This window comes from Pleurodeles waltl, chromosome 12 (assembly GCF_031143425.1).
Source record: "Pleurodeles waltl isolate 20211129_DDA chromosome 12, aPleWal1.hap1.20221129, whole genome shotgun sequence".
In the NCBI taxonomy this organism is placed as follows: domain Eukaryota; kingdom Metazoa; phylum Chordata; class Amphibia; order Caudata; family Salamandridae; genus Pleurodeles; species Pleurodeles waltl.
The window spans coordinates 674,638,362-674,665,703 of record NC_090451.1 but is presented as its reverse complement, the minus strand read 5'-3'; the positions used below and the strand labels follow the sequence as shown (position 1 = coordinate 674,665,703).

General features: G+C 43.0%; 1 protein-coding gene across 1 annotated transcript; it reads right to left on the bottom strand.

Moving 5' to 3' along the window:
* Positions 1–870: 870 nt before the first annotated feature.
* On the bottom strand, positions 871–27,342 carry LOC138267185 (extracellular calcium-sensing receptor-like). The gene is made up of 6 exons (XM_069216035.1): positions 27,296–27,342; positions 12,608–12,899; positions 11,005–11,844; positions 5,495–5,722; positions 1,992–2,115; positions 871–1,799 (listed from the first exon to the last, which is right to left on the bottom strand). The coding sequence occupies exons 1-6, from the start codon at positions 27,340–27,342 to the stop codon at positions 871–873; spliced, it is 2,460 nt and encodes an 819-aa protein (XP_069072136.1).

Here is a 27,342-nt window from a genome sequence, read left to right as displayed (position 1 = left end):
AGACAACCCTGTGATGGCTGTGATTCCTAATGGGTCGCAAATTGCAACCTACCTCATTAATATTCATGAGGTCGGTCAATTTATGAATCACAAGGATTCACATATTAAGCTCAAAAGATTTTCATACACTAGGAATACCAATTTCCTAATTGTAATTCAGAGAGAATCACAAATAAGAAATTGGTATTTCTAATGTTAGTACATTTAGCCCAAGATCACCTGTTTCATTTTCTAAATTATTTTTCTGCATAATTGACTCTTTACATTAGCTATAGAGCCCCATTCGGGTTTGTAATTCAGAACAAAAAACTGATATAACCAGCGTGATCATTTGGGGACCTGGAAGCACTACATTTTTCTAGAGGTATGCAAAATTTGTGTCATTTTACTTGAACTTTTGGAAAGATTACATCTAATTATGTGAAATGCAAATCTGTCATTTTGTGCCCTATTTCAGCCCCAAGTGCATCCTTGCCTCAGTTTTTGAGGCTGAGGTGTATTTTGTGCTAAAAAAAAGTGCAAAAACAAAAGGACCAAAAACAGCAGCAGTTTTTGTTATGGTGTTCTCGTGCGCTTGCAGTAAATTATTACCACAAAGGGCATGTTCACAATAGATTTTTACCAAGAATGTTTTGTAATTACACGAAGTGACATATTAGAGTAATTTTGGGAATTTCAAATACCAAAAGTCAAATTAAATTCTTCAAAGTACTCAAACTGCCCAGGAGTAATTTAAACTTCTCCCAGGTCTAGTAATTTTTATGCAAAGTGAATCATAACGAGAAGTTAGGAAAGCATTTGTCACTGGTTCAAGAGTCCTGTAATCTGAGTTATTGAAAACATTACGCTTACATTGAATGAATTAGGTTTTTAAATGGCTTTTATTTTCTGAGTGTTCCCATCTCCTTTTCCAAACAGATGCCTTCTGGTGTTCAGATCTGGTCTCAGTATGATGATGAAACACTTGGGGAAGAATACACAGGTGAGAAGCCCAGCACTAGAAGATATGATGCTAAAGACCTCTACCGCCACCATATATTTCCCGTGGGTACTCAGATAGCCTGGGATAAAGGACAGCCACACACTGAGGAACACAAGCATGCTGAAGGTGATCCATTTGGCTTCATTGAAGTTGTCTGGCAATTTTCGGGCAAGGAAGGCCACCACGAAACTGGCACAAGCCAATACCCCCATGTAACCCAGCACGCACCAGAAAGCAGTTTTAGAACATTCATTGCATTGAAAGATGACTGTCCCAGTCCTCAGTTCCATGTTCTTTTCTGGGAAAGGCGGGCAGTTCAGCAGCCATGCAGCACAGAGGAGGACTTGAAGAAATGTACATCCAGAAACAGTAACCACAGTAACTCGTGGACCCAGCCATTTCCTCATGTTACTGCCAGGCTTTGTGGCGTTAAAGGCAATGACAACCATGATGGTTTTGGACAAGACGCAAGAGACACAGAAGATGAATACAACTCCAAAGGTAGGTTGGCGCAGTATGCAAGTGATTTTCTGAGGTTCTCCAATGAATAGTAAACAGCAGAGAAAACATAGTAGGATGCCTCCCAGGAGAAAGTAGCTGAGCTCCCGGTTGTTGGCTTTGACAACAGGGGTATGCCGGTTCTTGAAGAATGATAACCAAATGGCTGTTGTCAAGATGGAGGAAAAGGTTACAATAGCAGAAAGCACAACTCCAAGCGGCTCCTGATAAGAGAGGTACTCTATTGTTTTTGGGACACATGCTGTTCTCTTCTCATTTGGCCACTGGTCGTTTGGACACCGCCAACATGTCCCTGAATCTGGAAGAAAGGTCAAAAACTTTAACAGCATTTTAATCAACTGTTCCATTATGTACAAAACTGAAGGTATATAACTAATCTTATTTTTGCAGAATACTGTGTACATAACCTAGAATAGAGCATACAACCACTTTGCCTATCATAAAAGAGCAGAAATGCCTTTAAAACAATAATAGTATACTTGTCCTTTACCTGTCTCATTTGAGACCTCTCCCTCAGCACACAAGACACAGTCAAAGCAGCAGGCGGGTCGTCCATTCTGAGCAGCTTTCCTATATCCAGGGGCACAGCTCTCGCTGCATGCAGAATGGGGCACCTGTAGAACCAATGAGACTTGTAAACAATGACAAGTGAGGTGAAGAATTCTATTTATTCTGCATTATTGTTTGTATTGCATGAATTGTGGGGACAGAGTCAATGAGATGAGGTCTGGAGTTGGATATGTCATCTAGTGGAGAAATGTAATCAATTGAAAGATCTCATTGAGATCTGGTGGACAGAAAGGCATCTAATGAAATGTGTGCTATAGCAGAGGTTCTGTTGTCTAGTTAAAAAGTTGGGACGTTGGCGGATGTGTGAACTTGCGGATCTAGGAATGGGTATGTTTTCCGAGCTCACACTCACCATCCAACAGGTAGTGAGTGCCATGTCCATTTGTTGTGATCTGCAATGTGTTATCTTGTGGTGCCAATCAGGACTCTTTTCTTATCTCACTCTCTGCACACTAAGGGGATCATGTAGAGTTTGACGTGACTGGATCACCACCATAAATTGACACTGTTCCTCCCACCACAAAACTCATTTTTTCTGTGTCCAATTTAGAGTTGAGGAACCTGCAGCTTCCAGTGGTTGAACCCCAGCTGGCCAAAGGAAAGGATGACCTGGTGGCTGCCACCGGCCCTACAAGTCAGAGGTAATAGTCAACAAATCCTGTTTAAAGCAGTGCCAGACAGGGAAATCCTATGGAGGATCCCAAGCATAGTGAAAAAGCTCCCTGGGCATCAGGGTCATTGCATTAAGTTTGTTTCACTAAAATAAAAAGGTATTCTGGACGGGATCAAGGACATGGTGCCTGCTCAGCATAGATATCTGCTAAGGGTGCATCTTCTCTGCCGATGGTGCTGTGAACTCTGTGTCATCCCCACTAGCAGACAAGGATCTCAAAATATTGCACACTTTCTCCACCGGGCGATCACAAGGCAGGGCCTCTGTTGGTCTGGTAAGCTGCCCTCCATGGTCTAAAAATGGCCCATATAGAAATAAATAAAACACTGTTGAAAATATTTGCTTAAATGCATTTGAATCACTGTTAATTTCACTGGGTGCTTTATATTCCATCGTAATTAGCTCACATGCGCTAATACAGACCAGGACCAAACAAAAGCAAATCACCCCAACCACATCCCAAAAATAAATGGCCCACCTTGAATGACCCAGAAGTGTTCCCTACCAACAAGTGGATTATCAACCCCAGACCACTTTCCAATGACAACCTGATTTGCCATTTTATGTTAAGATTTGAGAAACATACAAACTTTATTACAAAAGATACAATAACTATAAAAATAATAGTTAGATCTTAAACGTTCTTTTAAATACACACAGGTCTACCCAGAGGAGTATCTCACTTAATGCTATTGGCTTTTTTGTGCATCATTCTGCCCCTTTGGAGTGACTGAAGTATAATGCACAATGGACTACTTTACATTCCAAATATGTACCGAATTATTACTTGTTTCGTTTCTATTTGAGATGCATTCTATCCAGTACATTTGTGTTTTGTCTTTTTCCCCATGCAGCCCTCATTTTTTAAATAGTTTAGTCTGGACTTAAAATGCAAGCCAGACCTGTTGGCTTTGCTAAGGCTTGTTGTCTACTGACCATGTGGTCATGTGGTAGGAGGTGTGCATTACTGCAATGCAGATGTGGTCTAACGTATGAACGTATAATGTATTCATAACAGACTAGTTTAATGTAAGTGTCATCCAATGACGGAAGGTGACATTCCAGGTGGAAGCGCGGTGTTGAGGAGCTGTGGTCAGTCCTGGTCAATGGTCCACAAACACAGTGGTTTAAAGGAAGTATGAACTAATGAAGCGGACTGTGTTTATCGACTACCCCACAAGACAATGACTTTCCAGAAGCTGGGCTGCAGGCTCAACATGCACATTATTAAGGTGCAGGTCAGTCACCCTCCTCTCTGTGCATTGCTCTAGCTTGGGAACACTGCAGCAGCACATACCACAATTATGGGGCCAGGTATGAGCAGCTCAAATGTGTGCATTACAAAAACATAGTCAGGGTACTAAAACCATAACATTAACAGGCAAACAACTAGCAACTCGTCTTTGTGATGCTTCTATATGATCTGATTGTCGTACTTTCAAGAAGGCAGAGTGGCACCTCGAAACAAGCGGCTTTTATTTTAAGCCTATTAGGAAAGGAGACGTTTTCCGGCAATGGGGGCAAAGGAGATTTAGTGGCAAGATGATCCCATTACACAGACTTTGCTCCCCCACTTGAAGACCATGATGCTATACCCACTCCCCATTCAGGTGCAGTAGAAACATCAAACAAGATGGCAGATGTGGCCGGTCAGGTCCACGCGGTATCCTCCACTCACGCCTACTGTCACAACAAGGATGGGAGTGGGTGGTTCCACCAGATTGGTGATCTCCAAGGCAATATTTACCTCCCATCAGTAATCTGGGGCAAGCAACCCTGATGAAAGATAGCCTGGCCGACATCTGCAGTGGCTGCACTGTTGTTCGTGTACGTGCCTGCATTGTGGTTCCTGCTTATGCCCTCAGGATACACGCAGTGCTTAATTTGAGCCGGTGGTTTCCGGTGCCGGGCACTGGCGCCTATTTTTCTGCCTCAAGCATTTACTGCGAGTAAACGACGCATATGGGAAAGACGAGGAAGAGAAAAACGGATAAGCGTCACAAAGCGAGAAAGCAGAAAGCTGCAAGAGTGAGCTGAAGGGGCAGGGAGTAGCTGTAAATGGATTAAAGAGGCCCGAGATGGCTTCAGGATTACACTATTCTGTACTGGCACGTTTAAAGGCAGCAGCCGCGTGTTTCAGAGGAGAGCTTCAAGCACCGGCACGTTTTTATTTACAAATTAAGTACTGGATACACAGAATAAAATGCACACCACTGCTCTTCGCATAGGCGTATTAATCACAGGTGATGGCATGAAGCACAAACATTTTTTTAGTGATGGCTTGACAAAATTTCCTACCTGGAAAAACATGCACAGACACCTGACTGTTCTGGAATTATAACCAGGCCCGGGCGAAATTCAAATTATGTAGTGTAATTTACAAAATTTTGGGGCTTTCAGGTTGCTCCATTTTCTGTAATTCTCCCGAAATTTCACGTAATTACGCGAAAACAAATTGAGTGAAATTTGCATATTGCTGATTACACTTGAGATGATGATTGCAAGAGAAACAGAGAAAACTTCAACCAAATTATTCCCTAATAATAGTTATAGGGGAAACTTTCAAGATGGAACATCAAATAACAAACAAATGTGTTCTGTGGACCTTCTCAATGGCGTAAGAGGCAAAAGTGTAAGGAGGCAGCGTCAGTAAAGCAGAAGCCCGATCATGAAGGGTCCTCAAAGACTGTGCATGATTTGTCTAGTGGGGCTTGAAAGGCCGCATTTCCATCATGTTGACTGTGACTTACCTCGGTCCTTTGCATGTTCCAGCGGATGGCGCTCCTATTGACGTGAAGTTGCTGCCCGGCAGGTGCCCCAGCATCGAAGCTCCCCACAATCACAGAATGGGTGGTGCCACCTACTCCTACTTGCAAGTTGAAGATTGTATAAAGGACAGGTGGGTCGCCATTGCTGTCGAAGGATATCTCACCCCCAAACCTGTTCTTGAATCTCACATTCTTCATGTAATAGAGGAACTAAAAAGAGAGGAAATGAGTGAGGTGGTTCTAATTGCCTTGGAATTTTTTTCAAATGCTAACATCAATCCCCCCACCCATATTTGATATATTTCATCTCCCTGCCTGGAAATAGAAGACCTAGGACCGGTGGACTCTCTGTCAGAGTTGATGCTTTCTCATTTTGAATGAGGGGCTGATCTCCCTTACTCTCACAATAATCATATTTGCTTTTACTATATAATTTCTTAACAGTTTATTCTTTTACAAAATCATAAACTTGAATAAAAATTGTAATGACGTACAAATCATAAAGACATTGCAATTGAATACATTAATAATAAGTAATTGATAGTTATATACATAAGTTTACAGACTTAATGAATAATTAATTTGCTTGGAGGTGCATAATGACTTCATATATTAAGGAATTGTCAGGTCCAGAAAGTAAGTCATCAAATGGCGTAGTTTGTCAATATGTATTTAATTATTTATATTATAGATATTAAAAATATTTATATAGCATGTACATGGTCACATGGGCAGCAGAGAACTTTAAAGTTAACATGGGACACAATGTGTCAGTTTATGAGTAGTAGTTGGTCACATTCAGCAGCTAACAATATTTAAAGAACCAGTAGTGTATATGTATGTATGTATGTACATATGTAGGTATGCATATATGTACATATGTATGCACACATGTATGTATGTTTGTATATACATATGTATGTATGTATATATGTATGTATTTATATATGTATGTATGAATGTACATGGTATTTCTATAGCGCAAACTTAGCCAAAAGGCAGCGGAGTGCTTTACGTGGTCAAAGACAGCCCTAAAGTGAGTGAGTAAGAGGAGTCTGAGTTGAGGATGCTTAATGCAATGCCAGGTAGTGTTCTTTAAAGGGGTGAGTCTTCAACTCTTTCAGACATTTTTTTAGCAAATCAGGTAGGGGCGCTAGAAGAAAACACAGAAATCAATAGTTTATAGATGGGTTAGTGGAAATTTATAGCTAGGAATTGAATATGAAGATATTCAAGTTTCTTATGAAGGAAGGTAGGGATTCATTTGCTCTTATACCATAAAAAAACATATTCCAAAGTCTGGGAGCCATGCATGAGAAGTATTAGTTTAGTTTAGTTTTTGTTTTTCTGACTTCATGGAACTCCAATGCTAGTTAATCATAATTTGTCTCTGGCTCTGCTTTCTCCTCCAGTGAGAGTCAATTTCTCTTTGCAGAAGATGGCATGGTCTATGTGAAGGGCTTTAAATGTAAGGCACGCTCCCTTAGATTGTGTAATGGCTTCAAAAGGGAGTCAGTGAAGATTTTTCAGTATTGAAGCAATATGATCTGATTTCTTTTCTCCTTTGCCTCCCTATGCAACAAAGTGCAAGTAGATCTGGGCATTGTTGGGCAGGCCTGTGAATAATGCATCACTCCATTTACAAGTGAGAGAACCATGAATCGTACCATAGTTCTGAATTCCCCACATGGGATGGAGGGTTTTTAGGTTCTGTTAGAAACTGGGTATCTAGTTGGCAGAGGTGTGCCCCCTGTCTAAGCAAGGACAACAAACCTAGTCAGGGTAAGTCATATACACAACCTAAATTAACCTGTGCTCACCCTCTGGTAGCTTGGCACAGAGCAGTCAGGCTTAACTCAAGAGGCAATGTGTCAAATATTTGTGCAACACTTAAATTACCATAACAGAGTGAAAATGCCACAAAAGACTCCACACCAGTTTGGGAAAATAGATTATGATTTTAAAAATAAAACAAGACCAAAACAACATAAATCCAAAGAGTATATCCTGAGATATGCAATTTTAAAGATTTAGGTGAAAATTGCGCATAGAAGCATAGAGCGCCAGTGGTTGTTATCGAGTCATGCTGGACTGGGGTAAAGCAACAAGTTCAGGCCGACCGCGATGGAGCATGGGGCAGCTACAGGTACTCACTTGGGACTGTCTGTGGGGTGTTGCATTGTGAGGCTTTCTGCCACCCAGCACCGGAATCAAGGAGATGCACGGCGAGGCTTTGCAGGGCTTGGCGTTACTTTGCGTGGATCCCGGGGAGCTGTGCGGTGAGGCTTTGCGGGGCTTAGCATCACTTTGCATCGATCGTGGGAAGTTGTGCGGAGAGGTTTTGCAGGGCTTCCCATCACCGGGCACTAATTCCAGTGAAGCTCTGCAGTGCGGCTTTGCAGGGCTTTGCATTGCTCTGTGATGGTTCCGATGAAAACCACTGAAGACAGAGCATCTTAGGCCCACACCCAAGGTTCCAGGACTGGGGTGGCACCACTTGGTTGGGTAGACTCACAGATGACAGAGTCCAGGTGTTGTGGCAGGTGAGTTGCAGGCAATCTTTGATGTCCTTGAGACTGCAGGAGAAGAAGGGGCAAGCCAACAAGCTCTTGTAATAATCTTGGGTTAAAGGATGTAGAGAACAGGTTCAGTTATTCTCACTCCAGGCAAGAAGCAGCAGGCCAACACAGCAGAGCAAGTAGCAAAGTGGCAGTCCCTCCTACAACACAGCACACAGCAATCATCAGGCCAACACAGCAATGCAGTTACAGATTGGCAGTCCCTACTGACAGCACAGCAGTCCTTCCTGGCAGAATGTCCTTCGTTCTAGTAGAGTTCTCCTTTGGTGGGGTTTTAGTCCAGTACTTATACCCAAATGTGCCTTTGAAGTGCGGGAGACTTCAAAAAGGCCTTTGAAGATCACAAGGTTCCTGCCTCCCTTCCCTGGCTCCAGACACTCTGTAGTGGATTATGTAGCCCTTTGTGTGAAGACAGGCACAGCCCTATTTAGGTGAAATGTCAGCTTCTCCCTCCCATCTAGCCAAAGAAGGTCCATTGGCCTGGTGAAGGGCCATCAGGATGCAAATGTCATGCTCAGGCTCACTTTGTGTGTGACTGTCTACATGGAATGCACAAAGCCCAGTTATCACCTACCTCAGACGTATATTCAGAGACCGACAGAAGCACAGAATGGTTAAAATAAGAAAATGCTAACTCTCTAAAAGTGGCCTTTTCAGACTTACAATTTAAAATCCACCTTCACCATACATTGTGATTTTAAATTGTGAGTCCAGCCACCAAACTCGATATTTCTATCTCATCTGAATTTAAAGTTACACTTAAAGGATGTTTTAAAGCACCCCTAATGTTAACCTATTGCAGTAGTGAAAAATAATTTTAGCAGTTTTACACTACAACAACATGTTTAACTTAAAAGTACATATCAAACTTTTTTAATACACTTCACCCTGCCCTTGGGGCTAACTGGGGCCTACCATAGGGATGACATATGTAATAAAAAGGAAGGTTTGGGACTGGCAAGTGGGAACGCTTGTCAGGCGCTAATGGCAGTTTAAAACTGCACAGATAGACACACATAGGCTCTGCAGTGGCAGGCCTGAGACATGTTTCCAGGCTACTGTAGTGGATGGTACAGTCAGTGCTGCAGACCCACTAGTAGCATTTAATTTACAGACCCTTGGACCCCAGTGCAGTTTAGAAGAGACTTGCAAGTAAATTAAATATGCCAATTGTGAATAAGCCAATATTACCACATTTTAAGGAGAGAGCACATGCACGTTAGCGCTGGTTAGCAATGGTAAAGTGCACAGAGTCCTAAAGCCAACAAAAACAGGGTCAAAAAATGAGGAAGAGGAAGGCAAATGTCCTTGGGGTGACCTGTAGAAAAGCTATTTCCAAAAGATTCCTTAGGAGATGGAGTTGGAATTAAGGGGCTCATTTTGAGTTTGGCGGATGGAAAAGCCCGTCCGCCAAACTCCCACAGGCTGGTTGCCGCCTATGCGCCTGCCTTACCGTGGGCCCCATTACGAATTTCTCATTGGGTCGGCGGGTAGAAATAGAGTTTTCACCTGCTGGCCCAGTGGGAAACAGCCCACAACATCGACGCTAGCTCATAATTTAGCTGGCAGCAATGTTGTGGTGCATCAGGTGCGGCAGCACCCGTCACGATTTTCACTATCTGCCTAGCAAACAGTGAAAAGCGCAACAGGGCTGGGAATGGGAGCCCCTGCATTGCCCATGCCAAGTGCACGGGCAGTGCAGGGGCCCCCGGCACACTGTCTCTGCCAGCTTTTACATGACGGTGAAACTGCCATGTAAAAGCTGGCAGAGAGGGGACTCATAATCCTCAGGGTGGCGGTGCGTGTAGCACTGCTCTGGTGGTGAGTGGAGTAGTAGGCACTAGGTTTCATTTGGATTATATTTGAGAGAATGCATTCATCTAGGTTGAGAGCTTACCTACCGATATTTTAATAATAGAGCATTTTAATATCTGATTGGAAATGTTGACATCATCAACATATTGGTGTATTCTTAACCCTTCTGTTTTGCATCCTGCACAGAGACTTCATGTTTATATTAAATAAATTGGAGGAACATATTCAACCTCTGAGGTATGCCACAGTTGAGTTTGTGGCTGTTTACGACTGCCTATGATTGGTATCTAGATGAGAAATATTGTTATATATAATACCTAAGACCAGGGAAGGTAAGTTATTGCCCTCTCCATCCACACTGCAGGCAGTATAGAAACGTTTGATTGGTTTTCTATAGGTCATTGCCACAAACATTACCATTTACTGACAGTAAGGAAGGACTAGTGCAGTTCAGTATATCAATGAGCTGCAACTTAGTGAAAGCAGCCTTAAGAGTGGGTGCTATGTATCTTTCTGAGCAGGCACTCATGATGTGCAAACTAAACCCCTTATCATTGAGGGATGAGCAATGGATTCATAAAAACACCATCAGGCATTATTACATCACACAATTTAGATCCATCTGCTAAGTAGCTGTCTTGGGCATGTCCACACAGTACATGTTCACCACAGATGTACCAGTAGCATGCAAAATGCATGCCAAAGGCAAGCACATCTGTGTCCATGAGAGCCAGGGTGAACCAAGAACAAGACTGACTATAACAGCCATCTTAAACTCTGCTCAAACATCCAATTTGGGAATATAGCCTCTGCTTAAGAGTATAGCATGGTACAAATGAGACGATCTTTAGACTCTGTAAAACAATCGTCTTGCCAAGGAATACACCTTCTTTTATGATGTATTCAACAGAGTACCCATCCTCCAAACTCTAAATAAGTCCCTCCTTACTCACTGCGAAGTCCCTAAATGTGCTTGATAAAATAATGTAAACTGTAATGTTTATTTCTAATGCTAAAATGGGAGTATCTAAGATGAACCAAACAAGCATGCCTCAACCCCCCCTTAGTCTTACCATCTTCTCAGCGGACACCTCTTACCTGCCAAGGTTTGAAGTTGCTAAGAGCAGCACATGTATTATTGAAAAAGGGTCCTTGCCCTGGCACACAGGTATTCATGTCCATGAGTGCATGTGCCGCCATGAAGACTGCATTATAAATATTGTAGCTGGTTTTCAGATCTGGTCTATCAAAGCTTGGATTCTGGAGCGTTTTAAGGACTTCTGCACCAGAACACTGTGTTCTATTTATTCGATCCGTGCTTTCAAGGTCCACGGTGCTCTGTAGCCTTTTCCACTGACATCCAAAAGCCTCTTGCCAAAATGATTTCAAAAATATGTCATTGGGAGTGGCAAATGGATGGAGACCCAAAAGGAACTCTTTGAATCCTGACATCTCTCTGTCTTGAGTTCCAAGCCGAAATGTGCCACTCAACATGTTGACAACCTCCTTTGTAGGAGAAATTACAACAAATAGCAAGTTCTCTGCATCAATCCAAACCTTGCCAGTAAGATTGTGTCTTGAAAGTTCATTTATCACCGGACTTCTGTATGGTTCAGTGGCATACATTATAATGACATTGGCAGAAGACTTCCTGATGACTTCTGCGATGGCTTTGATTTTTGTAACTGATGTAACAAGTGGGATTATCTCATGGAATGCAATGCAAACTCCAGACTTTTGGAGTTCTCCTTTTACTATCTGAGAACCCACTTCACCAAAGTCGTTATCCGTGGAAAGAATCCCAACCCAGGTCCAATGAAAGTGAACCACAAACTGAGCAATTCCAAGTGCATGAGTTCTTTGACTGGGAATAGTCCTGAAGAAGGATGGGAACTGGAGCTTGTCACTCAACATTGGGCTGGATGCATAATAACTGACCTGAAAAAGCCCAAAGGTTAGATTTTTGTGGAAATAACCAAGAATCAAACTAATGTGCTACCCTTAGCATCCACACTGGCTGCATCATTTGCAAAGTCATCGCAACCAACACCCCCACTTATCTTGCTGTCAAGCTCTCCATTTCTGGTATTTTTTGGCAAATCCACAGCCAGGTTTCCATCTGACAGCAGACTAAGTGAAAAAACAAGACAGCTGGCCTTTTCCGTCTTTGCACCCAGGATCTGTAACAACATCCTTGTATCCATCAAGGCTGTCCAAAATTAGAAAGGAGTTAAAGAACCAGCTCCTTAAATAACACCTCATCACAATCCATTAACCGCTCTTAACCCTAGCTAACAAAAAAATGTGTTTCTGACATGCTCGCTGTACTACTGCAAACACGCTGTACTTTACTGGATGGGTCCAAATAGTCTGAAACTGGTCATGGGTTGCTAGTCTTACGGCTCGGAAAGGACCTTGCTTGGCATATCAGGCTGGAATGCTCCACAGTGGCCAACTTCATACACTCCCATGACATCAATGTCCTCTCCTACGCTGACAAAAATCACCTCATTCAGTTTTATTTGTTTCCTTACCTGTTCTTAATTCAAACCTTTGAGAGAGAGATTAACCCTTCTCTCATTTTTCAGATGAATAGCCAAACATAACCTCTCTATAAATATAATCCTTATAACTCTGAACTTATTGCACCAGACTCAGCCACATCACATTCCAAATCCGAATGATACAGGCTCAACTCTACCTGTGGTTGCCTGGAGAGGCCCAGCAATCGGGCCATGGGGATGGATCGGGTTGAGGTGGAATCTCCAACGATGGCCACCAATGGTGGTTGGCTCTGGCAGCGGTAGTTGGGTGTCGGCACCTGCTTTCCTGTCAGCATCCACATGGATCCCTTGAGGAGCCGCTCCATGGACAGGCACGTGTCATAGAGGTGGAACCCCAGGGTGGCATTCGGCATAAGTTTCTGCTCTTGGTTGATCTCATTGACGGTGAAGGCCATGGCTTGCGCCCAGACATAGCTGGGGATATAAAATCTGCAGCATCAAGTATGACATGATTAAAAAGATGTGATAAAACGAGGGCTCAACAAAGGAGTATTTGATTAAGATACTAATAAGAAACAGAGTCATAGAATTTTGAGCCAGGAGATAATGCAGAGATATACACAGGAAGCAGTACATGTGGTGCACAGCATCTCTCCCCTGCACTATGGACATTGATATCATGAGTAACTGGACATCACCAAACTGATCAACATGTTAACTATGTTCAGAGGGCCAATCTGGCTTGAACAATACATTTGCCTTATCCTTTAATATTGGCCAATGCGCACTACATTTTGGGACTTGTAGTTTTGTGTTTAACTATGCAAGTATGGGCTCAAAAGTACCAGCATTCAAAGTAAGTTTGCCTAAAACCTCCTGGTTGGCTACAGGTGTCACACATGACCAGTTGGGTATGTGAAAAAGAACTTACATTTTTCTCAGCACGTCTTTAGCACTCTCTGAAACTGTTCACATATTTTGATCATTTGCTTACAAAATGTTTTTGACTGTATGGAATTTATTGTAAGAAAGCAGTAACACAGAACTTTGTTTTTGGAATATTTATAAAATGCCCCTCCACTCACAAGTGCCACTGAGATGTTTTACTTGCTTACTTGTTTGAAAGCGTATGCGTTTATTGCAATGAATTAAAATCATCTTTCAAATTGCTTGCAATATTTACATTATATGGAATAAATGTGTTGAATTATGTTTTTCACCTTCGGAGAGGGACCTAAGTGAATTATTTTATAGGAATACGCCTGGCATTAAAGAGCTTGAAGACCCTTGCTCTGTGCTGAAAAAGCTTGTCCATTTCTCTGTTTACTTCCTGCAGACTGTTCTTCCTAGTCATCCATAAGTGCTCCGAACCGGAAGTTAATTCTCTATACTGGCACTCATGACAGACCACCACGTTACCGGGTAGTTTGTCTAATTTTGAGATGCACCCAACAGATTGTTTAATAATTCAATATATATTAAAAATAAATAATACCGGCCGTCCACACCATTCATAGAGTCTAGGGTGAACTGGAATAGTCTGGATTGCCGCACTTGTTGGGTGTGATGTTAATAGTTGTGTTGCTTGTATTTTGCAGTGCTGGCAGGGGCAATTGATGGGGCAAGCTGTAGTCCCCCCCACCCCCCTTTCCGACGGGGGCCCTGGTGCTTTCCTTTATACAAATTAAGCATTCCTCCCGATTTCCCCCGACCTACTTGTTGAAACCGAGAGTTGCTCCACATACTGTCGAGAACCTATTCACTGTTTACACATTTAGTCAAACTGAGCATAATTTGTGGAGAAAATAGAATTTGCACGGCACATTTCTAGGGATAAGCTAGGAGGCCAGAGTGGGTAGGGGTTCATTCTCATTTAGAAATAATAATAAGCAAAAAAACCTTGAAACACAAAAGTTTCTCGTTCAGAACGACATTCGTGCAATAGTTTTTGATCCTACAGTGGCACTGAGCTTCCTGAAGCTATGATCCTACAGTGGCACTGAGCTTCCTGAAGCTATGACCCTACAGTGGCACTGAGCTTCCTGAAGCTATGACCCTACAGTGGCACTGAGCTTCCTGAAGCTATGACACACTAAACAGCACTGCAACTTTGCCTGATTATTTTCAGTCTTCGTCTGGGGATGCCTTTGAGGGAACCCGTATTCGTTTTGGGAGTATCCACCCCTCAGTGTTAGGGGGCAGGGAAACTCCTTACATGTTTTCCCAGATAATGCTGCCAAAAATGTTCATGGTGGTAAAACAAGTCATAATTACATAACTCTGTTACCGGTTACAAATTTGATGAAATACAGGTTAGACTATTCCTAGTCTGCAATTTTAGTTTCTTTGAGTTCTCTGTTGACCCCACTATACTAAAGCTGATTGATGATAATTTCTTATTTCGGGGCACATTATTTTGGGGCTAGAGACAGCTACTTGTTTCAGTAATAAGGCCCAAACTAGCATTTCACTATTAGGAAGAGGCAGAGCTAGGGGGCAAAGCTAGGGCAGCCACCTCATAGAACATACATAGCCCCTTACTTGCCTACAAATGATGACCATGATACGACAAGTGGTTTGTGAGCATTGACTAACCACGACCCATTGGTGTGCCCATAAAGCATCCTTTTGGTCCATGATTGGTACCTTGTAGTCCCAGTACCTGGCTGGGTTTAAAGGTTGGAAACCACTTTAACCTAAGAGCTTTGCTCTGAGTCCTTAAGTCGACCATTTCCAGTGCCACATTTACCACATGAAATCCTGCAACAGGTGGCAGATATTGGTGGGTCTGCAACCACATTGTTTCTTAATCAAAGTGACTCCTCCCATATCAGACAGCGTACTCCAGATGTGGCTGGCAGTGCCGGTTCATCGAGTCCGACGTGGTCTGCAGAGTGGGACAAAGTATTCTAGGTAAGTCCTGCAGCAGTGATGAGGGCACTGTAGATATGGCCCTTGGCTCTGTACACATTGTTCATGTGACTTGCAGAAATTGACACATTGGTTTGAACATAACCGGAAGAGATGGACACCATCCTTTTCTTGTTGCCCTCATAGCTGAATATGACTTTCCCAAGAAAGATGAGTAACTCAAAAAAGGACAAAAAACATAATTCTTCATGACTTGATCTCAAACTAGCTGATGTCATTTTACACAGTGACCCACGTGTGGAAGACTCCGTTACCTTACACCAAACCCCTCAGCACTGTGTACACTGGTGAGGTCAATTGTAGGAGCCCCTAATGTCTATCATACAAAGAAGACTAGGCTGAGAAATATATGCATATTCACCTTTGGACATGCGGCAGGTCTTCAATGTCAAGATTATAAATAGTAGACATCACCTACCTGTCACAGGTTGGCAACCAAGGAGGGTAAGTAAAGTTCCATTTAGGGTTTTTTGAGCTGTGGGTGATTGGAAAGGTTCCTCCAAGTAACACATCTCCATCCATTTTGTAGCTGACCTCCTCTTGGGACATCAGGGTGCAGCTGTCGGCTCCAGCCCGAGACAGTGGAGTGAGCTGTACAGCCAGCGTTAAGAGGAGAGAGATAAGGCTCATGATTGCCCAAGTATGGGGATTTATTAAAGAGACATGGTGAGAAGTGGGAAGTCCTATTAAGACTTCAATCCTCTGAACAGGGATGAGTTGAGAAATAACAATTGAGTCTTGATTCAAATTGTTCCTAAAATGTACAAATCTCCTGCAGCAACTTCAGGCCTACAGTGAAGAGAGATAGAAGAGGTTAGAGTGGACAAGGTCACATTCTCTTTGCACTCTGTTCTCTTCTCGTCTTTATCCTCTCCATGGCCGCCTGCACTATTCTCCGCATTGCTCAGTTTCCTCATTACCAGTTTTCTGTTCAGATAGGTCTGCACTAATTAAAATCACAGTGCCAAAAAGTCTCTTATATGAAAGGCCTTTGACTTAGAAAGCAAGTTGGTCATGGTCTTTGGGTAAAGACGTAGGGCCAGATGTAGGTAGGCTTTTGCACCTCGCAAACGGCGAAAAACGCCGTTTGCGAGGTGCAAAAGCCCTCAAGCGATGCAGAAACACATTTTGCGAGTCGGAACCGACTCGCAAAATGTGTTTCCGACTCGCAAATAGGAAGGGGTGTTCCCTTCCTATTTGCGACTCGCACCGCGATTTAAGTTGATTTGTGACCGCGAAAGCGGTCGCAAATCAACTCGCAGTTACCATCCACTTGAAGTGGATGGTAACTCATTCGCAAAGGGAAAGGGGTCCCCACAGGACCCCTTCCCCTTTGTGAATGCTCACAAAATTATTTTTTCAGAGCAGGCAGTGGTCCTATGGACCACTGCCTACTCTGAAAAAAACCGAAACAAAAGGTTTCGGTATTTTTTTCTATTTGCAGCTCGTTTTCCTTTAAGGAAAACGGGCTGCAAAGAGAAAAAAAAAACTGCTTTATTTAAAAGCGGGTACGGACATGGAGGTCTGCTGACTACAGCAGGCCTCCATGTTTGCGAGTGCCTATACTCGCTATGGGGCCGCAATTTGCGACCCACCTCATGAATATTCATGAGGTGGGTCATTGCGACCCCAAAGCGAGTTGCAGTCGGTGTCTGAGACACCGTACTGCATACCAATTTGCGAGGTGCAAATTGCGAGTCGCATGGACTCGTACTTTGCACCTCGCAAATTGGCGTTTTGCTACATCTGGCCCTTATTTCTCAGGGATATAGTGTTCTTTCTCAGTTTAACCTTGCAAGATATATCTTTGAACAATTTTCATCTTCGTTCATTCAAGGTATTTCTTATGTAAAGGATATCTGAAAGTTAGGTTTTCTTTTCTAGATGTTTCTTCTGTGCTATGATACATTTTTACCCACCTGCCTATCTTACATTTTATATATGGTAGGCATATTCGAAGTTGATGGCCTGCAATTCCATCTAACTATTTAAAAACCGAGACTAGCTATGCAAGTGTTGCTATGTGCAGTCTCGGCTAGCTGCCACTTACCTGCATAAAACTAGCCACAACCTGCACACCCACCCAAATTGTGTCCTGTCCCGACTCAGCAGGCTTGCGCTGCTTGCCCATCTGTGTGTGGCCTGGCTGTAGCCTCCCTACATCGCCTGGCACCAACATCCTTTGTGACTCCCACTCTGGACATTCCTGACTGCCCATCTACCTACCGGTGATCCTTTGGTAGGATTAGTTATTTGCAATCTCCATTAGTCTTCAGTCTCTGTCAGCTTAGATGATGTCCCCATGTTGAGAGTGTGTGATGCATGTGGAGTGAGTGTTGACTCTTGCCAGTTAATAGAGGCCATCACATGATGGGTTTACTTTCTGTTATCATGCTCCTGGTGAGCAGCAATCTTGGTCCAGCACTGCACACATAAGGATCCCATATTGCAACGAGTGTGTCACCGCAGAGTGAACATGACTCCAAGTTGTACACAGCTTGTGGCTTGCTAATGAGGTCTGAATAACAGTGCACAAGACTTCCACTGGGTGCAGTAGTTGCACACCTAACAACCCGCAGTAGAATGTGTCTTTTCATCCCTAAGATGCACCCAGCCTGTCCTAATCGTCCGGCAAGCACGCACAAATCCCCACCCAAAGTAGCATGTAACAGTGGAGCAACCAAGCTTTAATCTAACATGGAGCACACAATTATAACTATATTTCCAGGAAACTGTGGGGCATTCTTAGTAGTTGAAAATTGGAATACAGTGACTACTACAAGCAGCCAGATTTTTGCACAATTAAAAACAAAAACACATCCCTATTATTAGCCAAAAGAGTAACAGATTTGAAAAAAAGAAATACTTTACATTTTAATCAGCCCTATGAAGTGTGATTCTGTTGGCAGCTGTAAAATTCTTCCATTCAGGCATAACATACCTATGTCCACAGCTTGTCTGTCTGTTCTCTAGCTTCGTCCCCTTACTTTAGGCAGCGATTTCTGCAACGCCAGGAAAATGTAACTTTATGGAAGTGTACTTCATAAATACACTAAAACAAGCAGACACATAAACAAAAAGAAAAAAAACAATATTTAAGCTTTGAGTTTTTAGTAATTCTCTATTCTATTGTTTTTATTCGTATTTATTCCTTTTAAGACTTTTTGACTCTCAGAGAAAGATGCAGCCCTTTTTCAGATGCTTTTAGGACACGAAAGAACCTCCATTGGACAATTATTTGGAGCATTCATTAAGTTTACAAACACTTATAATGGCGAAATGCGCCATATGTATCATTGTTAGAAATAGCAATTACTTAATTGCGATTCTCTGCCAATCGTGATTATGTCATCGCGTTTCCTAATATCCTGAGGGTGAGGGATTACAGGGTTAGTGAGGGATTGCAGGTAAGGTTTATTTTTGTTTTTAATTTCGGATGGGATGCAGAGACTGTTATGTCGTGCTTCCCCTTTACTCCTGTCTGTGCTTAGCGTCTGAAAGCGGGGTAAGATGATTTTGAGGCCTTACATAACACAAAATTATAGATGGGTAAAAAGCGAACTGCAGGGATGCTCTTCGCCGCAAGGTTCTGAGTGACATCTTAGAGAACTCGAGCTTCGCTCGTTCTGTCTGTTTGTTGTCACTCAGAACCCCTTGGGGGAAATATCCCCATAATTCACTGGTACCACAGTATAATTCTATATTTCATCGTAGCCTCATAGTCATTGTAACAGAGCCAATTGCTTTAGCATTCAGAGTGGCAAGACACCTCCTACTGAAGCTCCCCGTCCACCCCTCACTCTCTTTCACAACATATCACTTCCATCTTCTCTCGCCTCTGCATCTTGACTTGAATCTTGTGACTGCCCTGCAGGGACTACACCGATGTACCTCTGCCTGACAGCAACTGTGACACGGCCCCTTCTCTCCCTGCTCACTCACCCACAGGCCAGGTGCTAATTCCATCCTCATCCTCACCTCTGCCCTGCCCTCATCCCAGGGGGCACCTCCCTCCGCTTCTCCCAGAGGACCACCTGCTAAGTTTTAGGTTTTGAACAGAAGTGACCCCCGTGGTACACATGCATTCTTGCTTTTTTTTTTCTAGGCTGTAACTTTTCTCCCTGGCTCTTATGCGCTGCGGGGAGGGGAAGGGGGGGCCTCGCTGCGGCCACTGTTCTTTGAAGATGTATGAGGTGGTCCTACTGTGTCATCAGTGCAGGCAGATGTGCTTGTGGCGCTTTCAAGGACACTCACCACATTTTGCGGACAGCCCCATCACTTTGCTTTATGGGGCTAGCAGTAGCCGCAGTAAGCCATTCATCTACCCTTGTCTAATGCTTTCTGTAACAGAATAGTATAGTAAACAAAAAACTCCTGTCCTAGTCCACTATGACAGTGCTTTGGTCCTTCTCACATAGATATGCAACAATGCAGTGGTGTAAGAAAACTTAACCCCCCTGGAATGTGCCTGTAGGGGTCTCCCTCCCCTGGACCAACACAGGGGCCTGCAGGCACGTGCACAAAGTACTGTGCCGAGGGGGGCCTCTGGAGCTCGGAGCCCCCGCACTGGGGGCTGTGGGGCCTTTGGTACACCACTGCAACCCCGCGGTATAAGAGATGTGAGTTCTCTGTACCTCCCCACGGTGGGTAATCCGCAGACCTGGCTTCTGGAATGCACTCTCCCTCCCCGGTAGCCATCCTTTGCTTATTGCCTCATTTGCATCCTTGTGTCCTTGTGTGAACACACACAATTACTTATAACTTTAGAAACTATTCGCTTTCTAAATGTTGGAGCAGCCCCGATCACAGCAGTCTGTGGTTTATGCGCTAATTGTGAGCAGTTATAATGATTTATGCTGCTTTATCAGGAAAGGATTTTTCTCTATGGGGCTATTTTGCGCAGCTATTTGTGCATGTGTATTTTCACGGCAAAAGCAATTAACACTTTATACGAGTGTAATACCGCTATTGGTGTGATACTTGTTAACAGACTCAGAGACAGATACAATTTGAGTGAGTTAATCTTTTGCCATAGGTAGGTACATTTTCCCACGATGCCCTCGCCTTGACGACCAGAAGGACACCAAAGAGATGATGCAAAATAGAAACCATAATGACACAAAACAGGCATATATAAATCCCCATCCGCCACATATGTATTTTAACCCCATTCCGAATACACCACCCAATATAATGTGTTTTGCAGTAACGCTCGGTGGATGGCACTCAGTAATAAATAGGGCCATATGTATGGACACATTTTCCCACAGACATACAGTGGATAAAAGCCTTTGATACATCTGGCTATAATATGTCACCAAACTTTGGGAGGCTCAGAACTGCTTGTAGGTTTGCATGTAGTCAGTCTGAAGCGCCCACTTCACATGCAGCAGGTGACTGCTACGAGGCTTGCAATGACTGGCGAAGAGCAGACGTCTGGCCCTGCTAACTGTGCTTTTGTGTTAGTTAAGGCTTATTTTCCTCTGCCATTTTTTTTGCAAAACGTTAGTGTTGGGGAAAGCAGTCGGGCTCTCACCAATCTACAAAAAAATAAATAATATTTTTATCGGTCTAAACGTGCACACATGTCGTAGGACTCGCTGGCGAGGAAGGGAACTGCATTGTGTATGGACGTGCCACTTGAGAACAGAATGCTGTCAATAGCAGTGAGTTTAGTCAGTGGCTGAAGTGGGGGGGCCTTCATGCTAAGGTGGGAGGAGGAAAAATACGAGTTATGTACTTACACACCAGTGATTGTAGCGGGCTGGCTGAAAGCCCCCACAAGTAAATCTATTATACATATGATTTTAGTAAAATCAAAAGGTACTAGCAAAAGGCAGACCTAAAAATAGGGGCAATACATTTATAAATTGAAATGTGTTTTTTTGCACAATGCTTCCAAGGCGGCAATTATGTAATGCTGATATCCGGGAGCGCCGGCCGTCATTGGAACAGGCACCCTGAAGACGGTAATCTCTAGTAAGTGGCATTGTAGAAATACCTGGCACACACAAACTTTCACCTTTATGTTATGCTTTTAAACCAAATAAATAGAACGCTTATATAGCTCACTGTACAATTTGTCTTAATTCTAGGCGCGACCGAGAGGCGCTAATTATTACCAACTCAATGGTACCTACTCAGAAGGATGCCTCACTGGGCCCTCCAGGACTGAAACCTGCCAGCTTCAGGGGATTCAGGGATCTGGATTCTGGATGCAGGGGGCCAGAGGCAAAAAGGGCTTTTCTTCTCCATCACTAGAGTTTAGCGCATCTCACGCCTCAGAGACATAGACCGACTCTGTCATAAGACACGGGCTTTCCATCTGTCAATGACCCATCTGCGCCTGTCTGAGGCACAGACTTACCTTCTGTCAATGATCTGTCCGGATAGGTCCGAGGCACAGACTTACCTTCTATCAATGGCCCATCTGCACCCGTTGACGGGCCAGGGGTTCTCGCTGAGCTAGGCAGCACCAAGGCACTTCCTGCTGGGGAGTGCATTTATATCGTGCTCACTGTGCCAGTATTTGACAGCTGAGCTCCTCCTGGGGTGAATTACAAGATAATTGACTGATGAGCAAATCCATACAGGCATCTCACCAAGGGTCACAGCTGTCTGCTAATTACACCACCAGGAAAGATCATGCTTTCTTGCATTTATGCTCGTGCAGTTTGTAGACTTTCCCCTCCACACGGAGTCTAATTAGATCTGGGAATGTGGGTTTCTAGACCCCGTCCACAAGCACCAATAAAGCAGCATCACTGTGAGAAGTGATCAAACACAGGCCCTCTGGCCTCTTCATCCGCTCAATTCTTTTTTTTCCTTGTTCCTTTTCCCTTCTTATCTAGGGGATGGAGTTTCCAGTTGGTCAGTTACAGACGGTGTTTTTTGGCTCCTGTTAGTATCAGGTGGACATAAGGAACTCTTTTTAGAGCCCACTGCTAAAAAGGGCACAAAACCCACCAAAGAAAAGTACTATTGTGCCAGGTATTGAGTGGGATGTTGCAGACAATCATGACATCTGTGCATAAAAAAATAGGTACTGACTAATGCATGTGGTACCTATGGTTGTGTTACATGTGATATTTACCATTTTGCAACTGGGGTTACCACTAGCTGGAAGAAATTTGGTTATTGAGTACTAGTACACTTCAAACAAAGCTCTTGATAAACACTACTGTTAAAACATGACACAAGGACATATTTAAGCGCCTTTTTTTATGCCTAGGTGGCCTTTCCCCTGCCCCATATTTGAAAAGTGATGCAATGCATGCATAGCACCACTTTGTAATCCCTTGCGCCACATAATGTCTGAACCAGGCATAATGTATGCAAGAGGGGCGTTCCAGCACTAGGAGGCTCGACAAATGGCACAGTGAAATTGAACAGATTTCACTGCACCATTTTTGGCGTCATTTTTAACACCTGCTCAGAGCATGCGTTAAAATGACGCACCCATAGAAACCTATGGACCTTCTTGCACTTTGCTACACTAGCCTAAAAAATGTTGACACTAGTGTAGCAAAGCGCAACAAGAGTGTCAACAATTTGGACACTATTGTGCAAACGACCACCATGGTGGGCCATGATATAAATACAGCACAAGCACAGTGTTGTTAGGTGCCGGTAGGGAAGGCGCAGAAAATGTGGCACATCAGCTCTGATGTGTCACGTTTTCATAAATATGGGCCATAGTGTTTTTACTCATTTTTAGCACCAGCATCAAAGTTTAAATAAATTCCCCACCCCCATAATGAAATACAATATGGATTTTGAGTTGATGATACTTCATTAAATTCATAATTGGTACCTGTGGGTTTCATTTGAGATTTTCTCCTGATCTGTATAACTGCCTGTTAGAACTGTCAGCTGTAGAGTGTTTTTTCCCCAAACGTTTTGCCTATTTACCCCTAATTTTAGCTGAATTTAGTTTTTGTTGGCATTAGCACTCAGTGCACTTATACTTTACCACTGCTTTTCCTCACTCCCGTAGACATTGTTTGATTGGCATATACTTGATTGGTATATTTAATGTAATTATAAGTCCCTTGTAGAGTAGTGTGCTATATACCTAGGGCCTGTACATTTAATGCTACCAGTGGGACTGCAGCACTTATTGTGCCACCTACTTAAGTAGCACCTTAGAACATGTCTCAGGCCTGCCATTGCAGCCTGATTGAAGTTTTAAACTACCATGTCGACTTTGGCATTTAAACCCCCTTGCCAAACCTTAACCCCCTTTCATTTCATTTAAGTCACCTAGGCCCCGGGTAGCCCATATGGCAGGGGGGCTACGTAATGAAAAAGATGGACATGTACTTTTACGTTTTACAAGTCCTGGTAGTTAAAAACTCCTACAGTCGTTTTTTACAACTTTGAGACCTACCCCTCCAAAGGGTAACATTAGAGATTCCTTATTACATTGAATAGGCTGTAATTCCTAACTGGGAGCAGATAGATATTTTATGTTTGTTACCTATGAAATTGTAATGATGAACCCTCTTTAATATTGCATTTTTCATCGCAATTTTAAAAATGCCTCTTTCAGAAAGTTGTCACTTTTCTGTCCTTAGCCCTTTGTGTCTGAAGCCTGTCTTCAGTCACATGACTGGGTGTAACTGACAGTTGGACTTTGTGAATTCCTCCCAGACAGTCACACAAGAGAGGGATTAGGTGTGTCTCAATAAGCCATCTGCTGACAGAATGGGGGGGGCGGATTTGAGCATAGCCCCACTTACACTTGAAAAGCCATGGCTCTGCCTTAACACAAAGGTCCTATTGACCCTGTTTTATCACTGCAACCAGCTTGGAGCCAGGGCAGGGAAGTCAGGAAATGCCATGTATTTTCAAGAACCTTTCCAGAAGTTTCTCCCATCTTCCAGAAGAAGTCCATCAGGATATAAAAAAGGGCCTTCAGACCCACTCTTCTGTTCACTACTGGACCAGAAGAAGAACTCTCAGAGGACTGCCTGCTGCAGTGACCTGCTGTGGACTCTTCAAGACTGCTGCTGTACCTTGAAGGACTGCTTTGCTGCCTGGAGCCTGCCTTGAACTTTCAGAGGCCTTCCCTGCTGATGGCAACCATACCACCATAAGAGCGTCCAAGAGCTAGTTTGTTGGCCTCTAGTTCAATGCCACAGGGACATAAAAAGCTCCCATCATCTTGAACCTGTACCTAGACCAAGCTTGAGTTTGCCCTGAACGTAAGAGATGTCCCACCAGTACTGGACCTTTGGCTGTGGTGTTAACAGTGCCCGGATAGCCAATTCCAACACTGAGAACTAAGGCACAATTTGGCAAAAAAGCTCCAGGAGAGGACCTCTGCTTTAACTACTGTAATGGAGTGCATGGTTGCCTTCCTGCAAAGAGTATAGTTAAATTCCGAGAAGCACATAACTATGCTGCCTGCCTTATCCTCAGATGGAAGCATAACTTCACACATCCAACCACATTGCAATTATTGCAGTGGCCCTGGTAAAGCAGATCATTTAATTAAAATGTTCTACATTGCACAAGCAGACTTGCAAGCTGACGACGAGGCTACATAACAATATGTGTGTCATGTTAGCAATCTGCCAGGAGCATAGGTTTGAACTCCCTGAAAAATAACTATTTTGAGGAGAGAGCTATGTACATTCAAAGGTCAAGCATTTGGAATGTCCTTTCCATAAGTGTTCACCTCTAAGCTGATCAGTAAAAGGTCAATAAAGCACTGAAATTAACTTCTTATCATAGGCTTATTGTCTAGCCTCTAACTAGGATGACTGGACTTTGAATGCCCCTAAAAGCCCCATTTATTTTAATCCACTAAAACAGTCTACTCTGTCCTATTTCCCTGAAGGTACTCAGAAACAGCTGAAGAGCAGCATGATAGGCCCAGACACTTATCCCACCAACAGTCTGTACTCCTATTTTCACAGTACTCTCCACTATCTGGAACAGACATGGATTCAGCTCCCTTGCCTATCAATTTCCTTTCTCCAGATGCATCCTCTCGCCCACTGTCTGCCCATCTCTGTATTCCTTCTCTCTAATCATAAATGCCCATTTGTCTATGTGCCCATTCCCTCTGTGTCTTCTCTCTCTCAAGGTCCCTTCATGCTGGTGCCCCCATCTAGTCACTGAAGTGCCCTATCCTCTGATTCTTTCTTGTTACCCTTCTGAAATACCCACACATATGTAGGGAATGTGAATGGAGTTCCCAAGGGTAAGAAATGGATAGCCAGTGTTGGGTTGCACGTAAAAGCTAATCTGAATATGCTTTATTTAGGTCTGGCATAGCACAGAACTTAAGTTTTGATTAGAAAAAATAAAAAAGAGTTGACTGTCAGCCACCTTCATTTATTTATTGCTTTGGGTCAGCCCTCTTGGGCTATTGCTTTGAAAAGGTGCTAGTCACATCTTGGATCAGCCCAGGTCACTATGCCTGTCTCACTGACACTATATTGGCTATTAGGTGAGTTAATTTGTCTGCCTCCTAGGAAACATTTCCAATGCCAAACATGAGGTGTATTGTTAAGGGAATGGCAGCAACTAGCATGGCCCATTTTGTGAAAATTGAAGCCATCTTGAAAATATAATTTCCCCACAAAAAGCAACTTATTTCACGTGGCTGCCAATAATAGGATTACTCACTGGTACCTTATGGAGGAGAGTAGTGATATTGATTATTGGTTGGTTACTGTATTTTTTATGAATTAGTGATTCCCCTACATTATCTGTAAATGGTGTTTAAGAATGGCATAACTACGAAATTGGTATAATGAGGCAGATAAACTCACACAGTTGTCAGGTTTGTCTAATAACCACAAAAAGGTGATCTGCCTTAAGATGTATATGAGTGGAACAAACAGCTTTTTTATTTCACTTTATATTTCTAAAGCTCAACAACACCCGAAAAGGTAACTAGGAGGTAGTTGAAAGTTTAATGCCAACTATAAAGGCTCGCCCACCCAGGGTAGAAAAGACTAATGGCCTCATTACATTACGACTTTGGCGGTCCCAAAAGCCCCTGCCATGCCTGTTACACCCCCCCCTGTTGACGTATTACAATGTTCCTGCCAGGCTGACCAGGCCACCAAATCAAAATCATATGACAAAACAAAAGAAAAGATTATTAATACAGTTTTGTAATACAACCAATTTGAAAGGGACTTAAGGTTGACTAATATTTTAACAACAGTGCCTATGCCACATTTGGTGAAAATCTGCTTAGTAGTTTAGAAATGTGCACCACAATAAGGTGTCAAACAAATACTGAAGCATAAATATTTTGTAAATAGTCCATTAGTTCTCAAATTTTCTGCTTGGCTGTCTGTGGCTGAAAAATGTTCCTACAGCCACCATTTTGTGTTTTGGACAATATGCTGTTGTTCACAGATGCTGCAGTACATAGAGGTTAAAATAGGGAGGGTGCTTAGAGGGCATGGCGTGCATCCCCTAATCACTTGAAGGATGATGAGGATGACAAAAGAGCAAATCTTGACTTCAAAAATAAAATGCTCATTTACATGATGGGGTTTATGGATGTGGGTGAAGGAACCACTGATAGTCACAGCTGTTGTTTTTGCTAAGCATGATCCATGAAGAAATAAAACTATGAGGGCTTGAATAGCATACACCTGGCCACATCATCCCCTGCACAAAAGGGGAGTGGGGGTCACGCAAGGTCAGATAATTGCCTAAAAATAATAAAAGGAATTTGTAGTGTACGACCATTGTTTGCAGTGCGGATGCACCAACACAGTGAACTCAAGAAAAAGTGGAGGATTGCATTTTACAGCTTATACTACTGAATATCAACACCAACAATATTATGATACCAGATTTTCGAGGACAGAATATCAAGCAACAGAATATTGAAAGGCCATTGCATATAGGAAAGCATAGATTTATTATTCCTAAATCCTCATCTATATATCTTTAGCTTTAGAAAATCTGGATTTACTTACCTGTTGCATTTCCTTTTTGATATTCTGTGATCAATGTTATGTTCCAT

Excerpts from the sequence above, each read along its gene's own strand:
- LOC138267185 (XM_069216035.1), bottom strand. The coding sequence starts at position 27,342 with ATGGAACATAACATTGATCACAGAATATCAAAAAGGAAATGCAACAG. Across the intron at positions 11,845-12,607 it reads GCCTCTCCAGGCAACCACAG|GTCAGTTATTATGCATCCAG; the intron begins GTAGAGTTGAGC and ends GGGCTTTTTCAG. Across the intron at positions 1,800-1,991 it reads AGAGGTCTCAAATGAGACAG|ATTCAGGGACATGTTGGCGG; the intron begins GTAAAGGACAAG and ends CCTTTCTTCCAG.